Below are 13,293 nucleotides of genomic sequence, written 5' to 3' on the forward strand. Positions count from 1 at the left end.
TGAAGGTCAGAAGAGCAGATAGTGCAACAGATGTTAGATTTTAGTTTACACCAGTCGTGAGATTGTGAGGTCAGTGTAGTTCGATGTTATTGATCAGTTGTGTATTCTTAAGGACGTGTCGAATCCCGGTTTAGTGGTGTAATTAAAATCATAGTTTAAGTTCAAGCTATTTTGTGGTCTTTGAGAACACTACACCAAACATTCTGAAATAAGCAACACAAAGCACACCCAGCCCAGGACTTTGAATAATAGGCCAGTGACGTGAGCACTATGCTACTTTCCCCACCTCCATAGGATTGTTAAATGTGAACTAAATGGAGCATGGCCTTTTTTCACCAAATGATTCCTCTGTTCAGAAGAAGAGGTTCTACCGCCACTTACCCTTCTCAAGGGTGACCAGTAATGGGCAATGGGTGCTGATCTTTCCAGTGGCCCCACATCCAAAATTCAACGAATGCGGTCGCTTCTAAAACGGGGCAGGCAGGAATTTGATGGGCTGATTGGCCTCCTGCTGCACCATATAGGCTCGATAAGATCTCCATTGAATGCAGTCACTCCCTGCCAGAGACTCTCCCATATAGGGGCAGCACGGTAGTACAGTGGTCAGCACAATTGCTTCACAGCTCCATGGTCCCAGGTTCGATTCCTGGCCTGGGTCACTGTCTGTGCGGAGTCTGCACGTTCTCCCTGTGCCTGCGTGGGTTTCCTCCGGGTGCTCCGGTTTCCTCCCACAGTCCAAAGATGTGCAGGTTAGGTGGATTGGCCATGCTAAATTGCCCTTAGGTTCCAAAAAGTTTCAGTGGGGTTATGGGGATAGGGTGGAGGTATGGGCTTGGGTAGGATGCTCTTTCCAAGGGCCAGTGCAGACTCAATGGGCCGAATGGCCTTCTTCAGCACTGTAAATTCTATGATCTGCTATATTTTTTGCTCTGTAGAAGACTCTGCAGATGCTGCCGGACCTGCTGAGTTTATCCAGCATTTTCTGTTTTTGTTTCAGATTTTCAGCGCCTGCAGTATTTTGCCTCTTATTTCAGAGTTTCTCCCATTTGTCCTCGCTGCAGGGTCAACCGAGCTGTACCATGTGATCTTACTCAGAATCGCCGTGTGTGGGCAGTGTGGTGTTCTTTCTGTTGTTAATTTTAGGATGGTTGGCGTTGTGTTCACAAAGACCACAAATAACTTTAAATTGAACAAATCTATAAACTTGTTAACACTACTAATTTGGATTTGACACTTACTCCGAGATAATACACAGTGATAATAAATGTATATACTACACTCATCTACTACTAATCTCTACACTATTACATTGACTATGATCTGCTCTCACTCACACTACCTTTCCTTTAGTCTGTTATATAGCTTTCTCCTCAACCTCTCACCCATAAGGCTTAGCATCAATGTCTTATATACGTGCATATCTAGCTCCCTCTCTTGGTTGATTTAGACATTTCATTAACCCTTGCAGTTCTAACATTTATGATAATGTCACAGGCAGGTGGCCAAATTTTAAACTAGTGGTTGCAGAGTTCTTGTAGTTGCGTCTAGCACGCAAAATCATACTTCCTCATTACTGCCAAGTATTGCCAAGGTATGAAATTGTCCCATTAACGTGTTACTCAACTCATTGCTGCCCTTGAGGCTGCTCCCCTCCGGCGAGTCAGCTGAGGGAGGGGATATTGATCGGTAACTTCCTCAGAGCGGCAATCTCCGGTGGATTGTGTAGCCATCTGGGATGGCCACTTACAACTAGGTACAAAGAAACACTCAAAGCCTAGCGGGCAAAATGGACAAGCAAAGACTCAGGCAGGCTCAGAGCTGAAATGTATATTTGTAAGAAAGAAGTCCAGACGGTATCGAAACTCCGTCCAATTAGCATTTTAATGGGGCCGGTTAGCATGTGATGGCCCACCTTCACCAAAACAAAGGACTGGTACTCGAGCGACCGGGACAGTCCCAGACATTTTGGCACCACTCCCTGTTCAAGGGAAATGCAAACAACGGGGTCAGTGACCGTTTGGGAGACGCCCAGCCATCCAGATCCCTGCCCACTTATTGGCTAAGGAATGAAACGGAGTGATCAGGGATCACCCAGTTAGTAAGGCCCAAATTGAAGGACCGCCCAAAAGAGCGCGAAAACCCCGAGTATAAGAAGAAAAGTCCGCCACATGTTCATTCTCTCTTGGTCCTGGTACCCCAGTCACGGCCATCTCCAAGTACAGCAACACCAGAAGCAAGTACAAGTTCAATGCTCGCTACCAGACGGATGAGCCCAGCTGAGCAGCAGTTACTCCTTCGAACCCGATAGATCCAGAATTGAACAGCGGCCACTGTTCCTCTGACCTAAGCCGGGTGCCCGAAGTTAAGTCCAGGTTGTCTTAGTCGATAGGTGTAGTTAACTGGAGTGTTTATGTTGCATGACTAACTGTGTGTAAATAAAGTACCCTTCACCTTGAACTAACTAACTGGTGTTTGGCTCTTTGATCGTTAGCCGTTTGAAACTTGTGGTGGTATCATTTGATACCTGGCGACTCTAAGCATTCGGACATAGATAACATAGAAAGAAGGGCAAATTCACTGATTGCCATAATTGGACAGAGCCACAGAAAGGTCAGAGAAAAGAGTATAGGAAAAGAAAGGCAACAATTGCCACTCGCGACAGCCATATCGTCGCTGCGATTCCAAAGTCCCTATCTCGCCCAACCTTCCTCACTCAGGTAGAGCGAGACAGGATAATCTGCATCAGCGTGGAGTAACTCAAAAACACACCCTTTTTACGGGCTTGGGGAGATTGGTTCAGGAGAAAGGTCGAGTCAGATCTGGGGGTGGTGTGGTGGATCCCCTAGGTTGGGGGTGGGGGGTTATGTGTGACCCGTACGAGGCTGGGCCTGGGTTTTTTAAATAGTCGATTTGGAGTTAGAAGTGATTTTTTTTCCTCTAACGCTCAGGGTAAAACTGGCAGAACCATCCAAAGATAGCCATTTAAATCGCTTCTTTTAGATGATATCCAGTCCAGCACAATTATCCAGAGCAATTTGCCGGGAAACCCTTACGTAGGAAAGTCCTGGAGGGATTCCCAATGCATCGTAGGGGCATCCCCTAAATGTAACACTTGGGAACCAGGGCGTTATAATGTGCTTTTCATTGTTTACCGTGGATTGAGGAGTATATTTACATTGAAAACTTCCTTCAAAGGGCGAGGTCTATATTTAAGTCAAAACTTTTGGTTTTGCTTTTGTGTTGAAAACAGGATGTACCTAACCGATTGGCTATTCAAGAGGCGGCAGACATCTGCAGGATATATTGTCTCCATGTGGCCCTTCTACGTCACTTACCTTTGTCCCAGAGAGCACTCAAAAGCGACACTCAATGGACAGGCCCAGCTCAGAATTTCTTGGCTCTGGTGAGTACAGACACCGAATGGAGAGGATTTTACACAATTTGCAACAGACCAACTGCTCCACGCCAATGTTCACGCTCCACACACCCCAGCTCTGAACTCCAATCATCTCACCCGCTTTTTAAAATGTGTTGCTTTTCTTACAGGATATGGACATTGTTGGTCACTCAGGCATTGTTGCCCACCCCCAATTGTCCTGGAGGAGGTGAGTTAGGGAGCAGTGTTAGAGAGGAGGTTTCCAGGGCTTTGATCCAGTGATGGTGAAGGAATGGTCGGTCCCTTCTGGGTGGGATTAGAGGGGTTATTCCTGCCACTTGTCGCACCGGGAACGGCCCTGCAGTCTAACAGCAATTTGGGGGGCTTTCTGGTCACACTGGGAAACTCCCGCTCAGGCCACGCCGAGGAGATTTGCCCCGTCAGTGCACGGAGAGATGGGGGCACCATTTTTAAACGGTGTCCCGATCTGTTGACCTCCCCAACTGCCAGCCTGGCAGTGCCACCTGGGCAGGGGGTGGTGTTCCCATGCATTGGGTAGAGTCTTATGGTGACCTTGGAAGTGGGAAGGACATGTAATTAAGTGGTATGGTGGTGTATCACAGTCCTACTACCTTCTTACCTCTGTTCAAATTAAGTTCTGGGCAGTTAAGTCCATGGTGGACCTTCCCACTCCGCTGTAAATTGAGGCCATTAATTGACCTAATAGTGACCACTTCAGGGCCTCATCCCACCATCACTAGTAGTAACCCACTCACAACCACCCACAAGCAGGCCTGATATCATGAGGTGTGCACAGGAGGTAAAAAGCAGCAAGGGTTGCTTGTCACCTCTGCCATTCTCCCCCCCCCCCCCCCCCCCCCCCACCCCGGGGTCACTTTATCAAAGGCACTCAGTTCCTGATCAAGGGACTGGACTTTGGGAAGGGGAGACCCCTGCCCTTGTTGCCAACACCCCTGACTGCCCCCTCTCTGCGACCCCCACCCCTTGATGCCACCCCCAGCGCCCCCAACATTACTAAACTGTGGCCTGGGTCAACTCTGCGATCCTGACCCATCACCTGATTTGGAAATACATCGCTGTTCCTTCACTGTCGCTGGGTCAAAATCCTGGAATTCCCTCCCTGGCAGCAGATGGACTGCAACGGTTCGTGAAGGCAGCTCACCGCCACTTTCGGAAGGGCAATTGGGGATGGGCAATGCTAGATAATCTCACCGATTGATTTATTGGCCTTTTTATTAAGGCTGGCCAACGCTGGTGTTGTCATTTCGGCCAATGTCATTATGGAATAATGTAGTACCGAGGGAGGCCATTCTGTCTATCATGTCTGTACAGTAAGAAGTCTGATAACACCAGGTTAAAGTCCAACAAGTTTGTTTCAATCACCAGCTTTCGGAGCACTGCTCCTTCCTCAGGTGATGTCTGTGCCAGCTCTTTGAGGGTGGAATCTTCCGGATCTTGTAGAGGCCGAGTTGAAAATGGGACTTGGAGGAAGGTCTCATATCTGGCGGTCGGTGAGTTACCATATTCCGTGGCACCCGTGGCCAGATTTAAAAAATATTCAAACCTCTTTGGAGCGTGGCTCAAGATAACGGCGCCCTCTGTGGTCCTCTTTTTGCCATGGCAGCGCCCACCACTGCCAGTGGGGTCTCTGCCCTTCCAAGGCTGGCAGGCTCTCTCTGATTGGGCCTGTAGCCTCAGGAACTCATTAGTAGGCAGCCAATTAGGAGTAGACAATTAGGAGGGCACGGTGCTGTAAGCATGATGTTGTGAACTTCAAATTATCCCGGCCCGTGACATGTTTGAAGGGGACAAGATTCCGCCCTTTCAGAGCTGTTTGATTAGTCCCATTAACCACATTCCTTCGCTCTTTGCCCATCCCCCCGAATGTATTTCTAATCCAAGTATTAACTGAATTTCCTCTGCAATTTTACTAATGAATCCTAACCCAACGTTCTCCCAGGCAATGCATTCCAGATCCCAGCAATTAATAGCCAATCACTTTTTTTTCTTTTCAGAGAGGATTGACGGAATATCTCCTTCTGAGGCAGCTGGCCGTCCGTGGATGGAAAGTCGACCTGACGTACCTGATTGACATGAGTGACAGTCACCTGCTGAGAACTGTAGCAAAGGTGTGCACCGAAGTGCCCGGCTGCGCAGGTAAATCTCGGCGTAGAACCCGTACGGGAGAGACAACAGGAACACACGGTCGGGTCGAAACGAACGACGGGTTTATCACGGTGCACACAGAATAACGAAACTACTTCCCCTCTCCCACCTCCAAGCCCACCTCCAGCGAGAGCACAAGATTCCAACCGAGACGTGGGAACGCCACCTCCTGCAAGTTCCCCTCCCAGACACTCGCTATCCTGACTTGAAACTATGGACGCAATTTACCAACCACGTTCCGCTGGAATGGGGGCGGGACACGCCCAGTATATCCCAGCGGTCGTTCCTCCTCCCCCCCCCATAAACCTTTCTTGCCCCAAACCTTTGCGCTGTGGATGCCGCAGATGCTGGAAGTCTGAAATGAAAAGAGATGACTCATTCCTCAAGCTCCCTGCTCCGAGGGAAGCGGAAGAACTGCCCAACGTCCTGTCTATTCCCACTTTTAAGTCATTTAGCTTGCATTCCCTGGTCTTTTCCCAATCTGCTAAATGGGAAATATCTATCCTTGGTTTTGCGATCCACCTCTTTCATAATTTCGTCAGCCAAGGTCGGAATTCTCTGGCTGTTCGCTGGTTTGGGGGAGGGGGTGGGGGGTGGAATTCTCTGGTCCCGCTGGTCTCGCAACCCCGCCCACGGGTTTCCCGGCGGCTTGGGATGGTTTTAATGGGAATTCCCATGGACAGCGGCGGGAGCAGAGAATCCGGCTGCCAGCGAGCGGGCGCCGCCTCCCGCTGTCGAGCAGCACGCGGCTGGGTGGCCAGAGAATCCACCCCCCCCCCCCGCTTAAGATCGTGCCCCTGCCGCTCAAAACCAAGTAGACCCAGCTCTGGAAACCTATCTGATTCATTCTGCTAGCTGTCCTCTGTGAGACTGAGGGCCTTATGGTTTAGCACAGCGGAGAGAAAACAGGCAGAGATGGAGAGGCAAACGTGATTTGAATATCTTGGGTGGGATTCTCCGGCTGTCACGGCAGCGGGATTCTCTGCCTGTCAGGGCAGCGGGATTCTCTGTCCGTCACGGCAGCGGGATTCTCTGTCTGTTCACGGCAGCGGGATTCTCCGTCCGTCACGGCAGCGGGATTCTCCGTCTGTTCACGGCAGCGGGATTCTCCGTCCGTCAGGGCAGCGGGATTCTCCGTCTGTTCACGGCAGCGGGATTCTCTGTCTGTCACGGCAGCGGGATTCTCCGGCTGTCATGGCAGCGGGATTCTCCGTCTGTTCACGGCAGCGGGATTCTCCGGCTGTCACGGCAGCGGGATTCTCCGTCCGTCACGGCAGCGGGATTCTCCGTCCGTTCACGGCAGCGGGATTCTCCGTCCGTTCACGGCAGCGGGATTCTCCGTCCGTTCACGGCAGCGGGATTCTCCGGCTGTCACGGCAGCGGGATTCTCTGTCTGTTCACGGCAGCGGGATTCTCCGTCCGTCACGGCAGCGGGATTCTCCGTCTGTACACGGCAGCGGGATTCTCCGGCTGTTCACGGCAGCGGGATTCTCCGGCTGTTCACGGCAGCGGGATTCTCTGTCCGTTCACGGCAGCGGGATTCTCCGGCCGTTCACGGCAGCGGGATTCTCCGGCTGTGACGGCAGCGGGATTCTCCGGCTGTCACGACAGCGGGATTCCCCGTCCGTTCACGGCAGCGGGATTCTCCGTCCATTCACGGCAGCGGGATTCTCCGGCTGTCACGGCAGCGGGATTCTCCGTCCGTTCACGGCAGCGGGATTCTCCGTCCGTTCACGGCAGCGGGATTCTCCGTCCGTTCACGGCAGCGGGATTCTCCGTCCGTTCACGGCAGCGGGATTCTCCGGCTGTCACGGCAGCGGGGTTCTCCGGCTGTCATGGCAGCGGGATTCTCCGGCTGTCACGGCAGCGGGATTTTCCGGTCTTGCTGCAGTGAATGGGAGATTTGGCAGGGCGCTAAGTTCTCCGTCCTCCCCAGCAGCGGCTGACCCACAATGGAGAATCCAGGCCCTCCTTCATGAGGCCTCTCTGCCATCCCACACATGGATATGAATTAGGCCGTGGAGATTCTCCATCATAAATTCCCAGTTTTACTCGGAGTAAAACATTTGACTCGGGTGAAAGGGCAGGAAGAGTCGTCAACGTGAAGTTTTGTGGGAAAATGAGTGGTTCTGCAGAACCCGCACCTTGGAACTTGATTGAAACATGTTGATGCTCTCCCCTCTTATAGTTAACAAGCTTGAGGTTTGTTAGCACCCCGGGCAAATTGGAATTTCAGCAGCTTGAAGACCCTGAAGTATTTATTACAGAGAAATAAAACAAAAATCAAAGGCAACAGACAGTGCTTAGCGCTGCTGCCTTACGGCACCAGGGACCCGGGTTTGATTCCGGCCTCAGGTGTCTGTCTGTGTGGAGTTTGCATGTTCTCCCCGTGTCTGCGTGGGTTTCCTCCGGGTGCTCCGGTTTACTCCCACAGTCCAAAGATGTGCAGGTTAGGTGGGTTGGCCATGCTAAATTGCTTCCTTAGTGGTCAAAGATTTAGGTGGTATTATATGGATAGTGCTGAAGAGTGGGCCTGGGTAGGCTGCTCATTCAGAGGGGTCAATGAAGACTAGATGGGCCGAATGCCCTCCTGCTGCACTGTAGGGATTCTATGAACTCTATGAATATTCAAATGTGTACATTACCCGAATTGAAACTTTAAGGCCTTTACAATTTTAAGAACGCTTTATGTAAATAATGTAGATAATGGTGGCTGTTTCTCAGTTTTAGCCTGTATTTATGAACCATGGGACTCTGGGTCAGCTATTCCGAGGTCTGAGAGTGTTGTTTTCTATCACAATCTAATGGATGGGGTTGTCTATGAAGAAGAAGCCTGTAGCTTTCAACTGCCAACTCCACTTTGAAAACTCTTTCAGCTTGGCGAAGAGTTCTCAGTGTACCTCTCTGGAGCAAATAGCATTTCTCACTTCATTGAAACTGTAAAATAATCTTTCCCTTCCTGAAGCTGAACTAGTGCCTTGATTTACTGTCCTGTCTTCTTCTTCTGCGTCTTCTCTACAGCCCGAGTAAAAGTTCACCATTCTCTTCCTCACGAAGCAACCACCTCTTCAAAGATGGTCAGCACTATGCCCTCTGAAATGGCCGAGGCAGCCACTCAGTTCAAGGGCAATTAGAGATGGGCAACAAATCCTGGCCCAGCCATGAAAGAATGAAGGGGGGGGGGGGGGGATGATATAAAAATGAGCTGATTCAAGAAAAACAATTTTATACAAACCTTAGACACAGGAGAAGAGAGAAGGGGGATTGAAATGAGGTGTAGGGATTCTGCTGGCATCACATCACTGTTGTGCAGGTATACCCTCCACACCTGTTGTACCCTCTCTGCCATATTCCGTTGCTTACAAGAAAACCTCTCTGGGCCTCATTGAACATTACAGCACAGAAAGAGGCCATTAACCCATCGTGTCTGAGCTGCACGTTAAGACTGTTTCTACTCTAATCCCATTTTCCAGCATCTCCCGCTGCCTTGGGAAAGTGGGCAGCATAATCAAAGACCCCTCCCACCCGGGTTATTCTCTCTTCCAACTTCTTCCATCGGGCAGGAGATACAAAAGTCTGAGAACACGCACTGACAGATTCAAAAACAGCTTCTTCCCCGCTGCCACCAGACTCCTAAACAAGCCTCTCAGGAACTGATCTGATCTCCACTGAGTAGTACTACACTCCTGTATGCTCCACCCGATGCCTGTGTTTATGTATTTCTATTATGTATTTTATGTTTGTCCTCTCATGTACGGAATGAGCTGAACACAGAACAATACTTTTCACTGTACCTTTGTACACGTGACTGTAAACTAATCCAATGCAATCCAATTGGTCCGAAGCCTTGCATGCTATGGTGTTTCAAGTGCTCATCTAGATACTTCTTAATGTGATGTGAATGTTCTTGTGTCTTTTTTTTAAATTAAGAGGCAATTTAGTCTGGCCAATCTACCCACCCTGCATATAAGAACATAAGAACATAAGAACTAGGAGCAGGAGTCGGCCATCTGGCCCCTCGAGCCTGCTCCGCCATTCAATGAGATCATGGCTGATCTTTTGTGGACTCAGCTCCACTTTCCGGCCCGAACACCATAACCCTTAATCCCTTTATTCTTCAAAAAACTATCTATCTTTACCTTAAAAACATGTAATGAAGGAGCCTCAACTGCTTCACTGGGTAAGGAATTCCATAGATTCACAACCCTTTGGGTGAAGAAGTTCCTCCTAAACTCAGTCCTAAATCTACTTCCCCTTATTTTGAGGCTATGTCCCCTAGTTCTGCTTTCACCCGCCAGTGGAAACAACCTGCCCGCATCTATCCTATCTATTCCCTTCATAATTTTAAATGTTTCTATAAGATCCCCCCTCATCCTTCTAAATTCCAACGAGTACAGTCCCAGTCTACTCAACCTCTCGTCATAATCCAACCCCTTCAGCTCTGGGATTAACCTAGTGAATCTCCTCTGCACACCCTCCAGTGCCAGTACGTCCTTTCTCAAGTAAGGAGACCAAAACTGAACACAATACTCCAGGTGTGGCCTCACTAACACCTTATACAATTGCAACATAACCTCCCTAGTCTTAAACTCCATCCCTCTAGCAATGAAGGACAACATTCCATTTGCCTTCTTAATCACCTGTTGCACCTGTAAACCAACCTTCTGTGGCTCATGCACTAGCACACCCAGGTCTCACTGCACAGCGGCATGCTTTAATATTTTATCGTTTAAATAATAATCCCGTTTGCTGTTATTCCTACCAAAATGGATAACCTCACATTTGCCAACATTGTATTCCATCTGCCAGACCCTAGCCCATTCACTTAACTTATCCAAATCCCTCTGCAGACTTCCAGTATCCTCTGCACTTTTCGCTTTACCACTCATCTTAGTGTCATCTGCAAACTTGGTCACATTACCCTTGGTCCCCAACTCCAAATCATCTATGTAAATTGTGAACAATTGTGGGCCCAACACGGATCCCTGAGGGACACCATTAGCTACTGATTGCCAACCAGAGAAACACCCATTAATCCCCATTCTTTGCTTTCTATTAATTAACCAATCCTCTATCCATGCTACTACTTTACCCTTAATACCATGCATCTTTATCTTATGCAGCAACCTTTTGTGTGGCACCTTGTCAACGGCTTTCTGGAAATCCAGATATACCACATCCATCGGCTCCCCGTTATCTACTGCACTGGTAATGTCCTCAAAAAATTCCACTAAATTAGTTAGGCATGACCTGCCCTTTATAAACCCATGCTACGTCTGCCCAATGGGACAATTTCTATCCAGATGCCTCGCTATTTCTTCCTTGATGATAGATTCCAGCATCTTCCCTACTACCGAAGTTAAGTTCACTGGCCTATAATTTCCTGCTTTCTGCCTACCTCCTTTTTTAAACAGCGGTGTCACGTTTGCTAATTTCCAATCCATCTTTGGGTTGTGGGGGTGAGACCCACTCAGACACGGGGAGAATGTGCAAACTCCACACGGACAGAGTAGTAAGGGCGTGGAATGCCCTGCCTGCACAGTAGTGGACTCGCCAACACTAAGGGCATTCAAATGGTCATTGGATAAACATATGGATGAAAAGGGAATAGTGTAGATGGGCTTTAGAGTGGTTTCACAGGTCGGCGCAACATCGAGGGCTGAAGGGCCTGTACTGCGCTGTAATGTTCTATGTTCTATATTCCATGTTCTATGACAGTAACCCAGGGCTGGGATCGAACCCAGGTCCTCGCCGCCCTCAGGCAGCATTGCTAACCATGGCACCCTGTTTGCGTATCTGCCACCCTTTCAGGCAGTGAGTTTCCAGATTCCCACCTCCCTTTCATTATCAATCCAAAATTAAGGGATTTTCCATAGTGAATATTGGAAATCATGGATATACTCTCTTGTCTGAATCAGAAGGTTGTGGGTTTAAGTCTCTCCTCAAAAGCCCCATCTCTCAACCAATACCAAAAGAACCCAAAGTTACCTGGTCACAAGTGGCTAACACTGTGGCTTCACAGCGCCAGGGTCCCTGTCTGTGCAGAGTCTGCACGTTCTCCCCGTGTCTGCGTGTGTTTCCTCCGGTTTTCTCCCACAGTCCAAAGACGTGCAGGTTAGGTGGATTGGCCATGATAAATTGCCCTTAGTGACCAAGAAAAGGTTAGGAGGGGTTATTGGGTTACGGGGATAGAGTGGAAGTGACGTCTTAAGTGGGTCGGTGCAGACTCGATGGGCCAAATGGCCTCCTTCTGTTCTATGTTCTATTATCAGGGCTGGTTTAGCACAGGGCTAAATAGCTGGCTTTTAAAGCAGACCAAGGTAGGCCAACAGCGCGGTTCACTTCCCATACCAGCCTCCCCGAACAGGCGCCGGAATGTGGCGACTAGGGGCTTTTCACAGTAACTTCATTTGAAGCCTACTTGTGACAATCAGCGATTTTCATATTTCATCACATTGTCTGGGAGCTTGCTGTGCACAAATTGGCTGTCGCGCCTCCTTCATTATATCAGGGACGATAGTGTGAATGGGCTGCTCCCACGTCTAATTCTGGCCCCTACAGGGGGCCAGGACGGCGCTGGAGCGGTTCGCTCCGCTCCAGCTGCAGATCCGAGCATGAACTGTGCGCTGCGGGATCCGCGCATGAGCAGTTGCGCCGGCGCCAATGAGGACATGTGCAGTAGCACCACTGCCAACGCGCGCATGCGCAGTGGCCTCCTTCAACGCGCCGACCCCGACGCAACATGGCGCAGGGCTACAGGGGCCGGTGCGTAGGAAAGGAGACCGCCAGCCACAGAGGCCAACCCGCCGATCGATGGGCCCCGATCGCGGGGCCAGGCCACGTTGGAGGCCCCCCTCCCACCAAGGTCGGACCCCCACTTCCCCCCCAAAGGCCGCCACCCGACCCTTACACGTGCTGGCGGGACGGCGCCGGCGGGACTCGGCTCTTTTCTTACGGTCTCGCTCGGCCCATTTGGGCCGGAGAATCGGCGGGCCAGCCGCATAGAGCTACGCCGGCACCAATGGCGCCGATTGGCGTGCGGGTGGCGTGGCGCGATTCGTGCGGTCCTTTGGCGATTCTCCGACCCGGCTATAATATTTCTCTTTGCGAGGTCAGTGTAATGGGCCATTCCATGAAGTGAGTTTTCCAATCCTGTAAAAATGTCTGATCAATCAGGAGACTGGATAATTGAAGTGGGGCTAACAGAGGTGGGACTGCAGCACCATTCTGATGATGCCAAGAACGTGTACATTTCTTTGACAGAATCGGAGCACAAGTTAGGCAGCAAGATCGGAGGCGAATACAGACACATCTGGGAAACAGTCGCAAAGATTTGTCCTGAACTTGATGTGGGACCTACTTTCCCTGTGACCTGTGACTCAGGAATAGTTGTCCCACCAGCCAACAAAGCAGAGCCAGGTATAGTAAAAAAACTACAGCATTTCAGTAATTTGTGCTTACTTTTACGTAAAGAGAGCACCCCCAACTCCGTTCCCCCCCATCCTCTCGCTCCCCCCCCCCCCCCCAACTGCCCTGTTCAACCGATATCGTTGAGCTGTCTTTAGAAAGCCAAGAAACCATTCAGACCATTCAGCCCATCACACTTGCCCCACCCACGTGTAATTTCTCAAGCAACAATCTCATGGGCGGCACGGTAGCACAGTGGTTAGAAACAGTTGCTTCACAGCGCCAGGGTCCCAGGTTCGATTCTCGGCTTGGGTCACTGTCTG

At 50.1% G+C, this 13,293-nt stretch overlaps 1 protein-coding gene across 1 annotated transcript in view; it reads left to right on the plus strand.

Moving 5' to 3' along the window:
* Positions 1-13,293, plus strand: part of LOC119970734 (probable ATP-dependent RNA helicase DDX60) — a 174,252-nt gene that overhangs the window by 61,121 nt on the left and 99,838 nt on the right. Inside the window, 3 exon segments of the mRNA XM_038805842.1 lie at positions 3,251-3,403; positions 5,413-5,554; positions 12,827-12,982. Of these exon segments, the coding sequence (XP_038661770.1) occupies positions 3,251-3,403; positions 5,413-5,554; positions 12,827-12,982 (451 nt within the window).

This window comes from Scyliorhinus canicula, chromosome 8 (genome assembly GCF_902713615.1).
Source record: "Scyliorhinus canicula chromosome 8, sScyCan1.1, whole genome shotgun sequence".
NCBI lineage: Eukaryota > Metazoa > Chordata > Chondrichthyes > Carcharhiniformes > Scyliorhinidae > Scyliorhinus > Scyliorhinus canicula.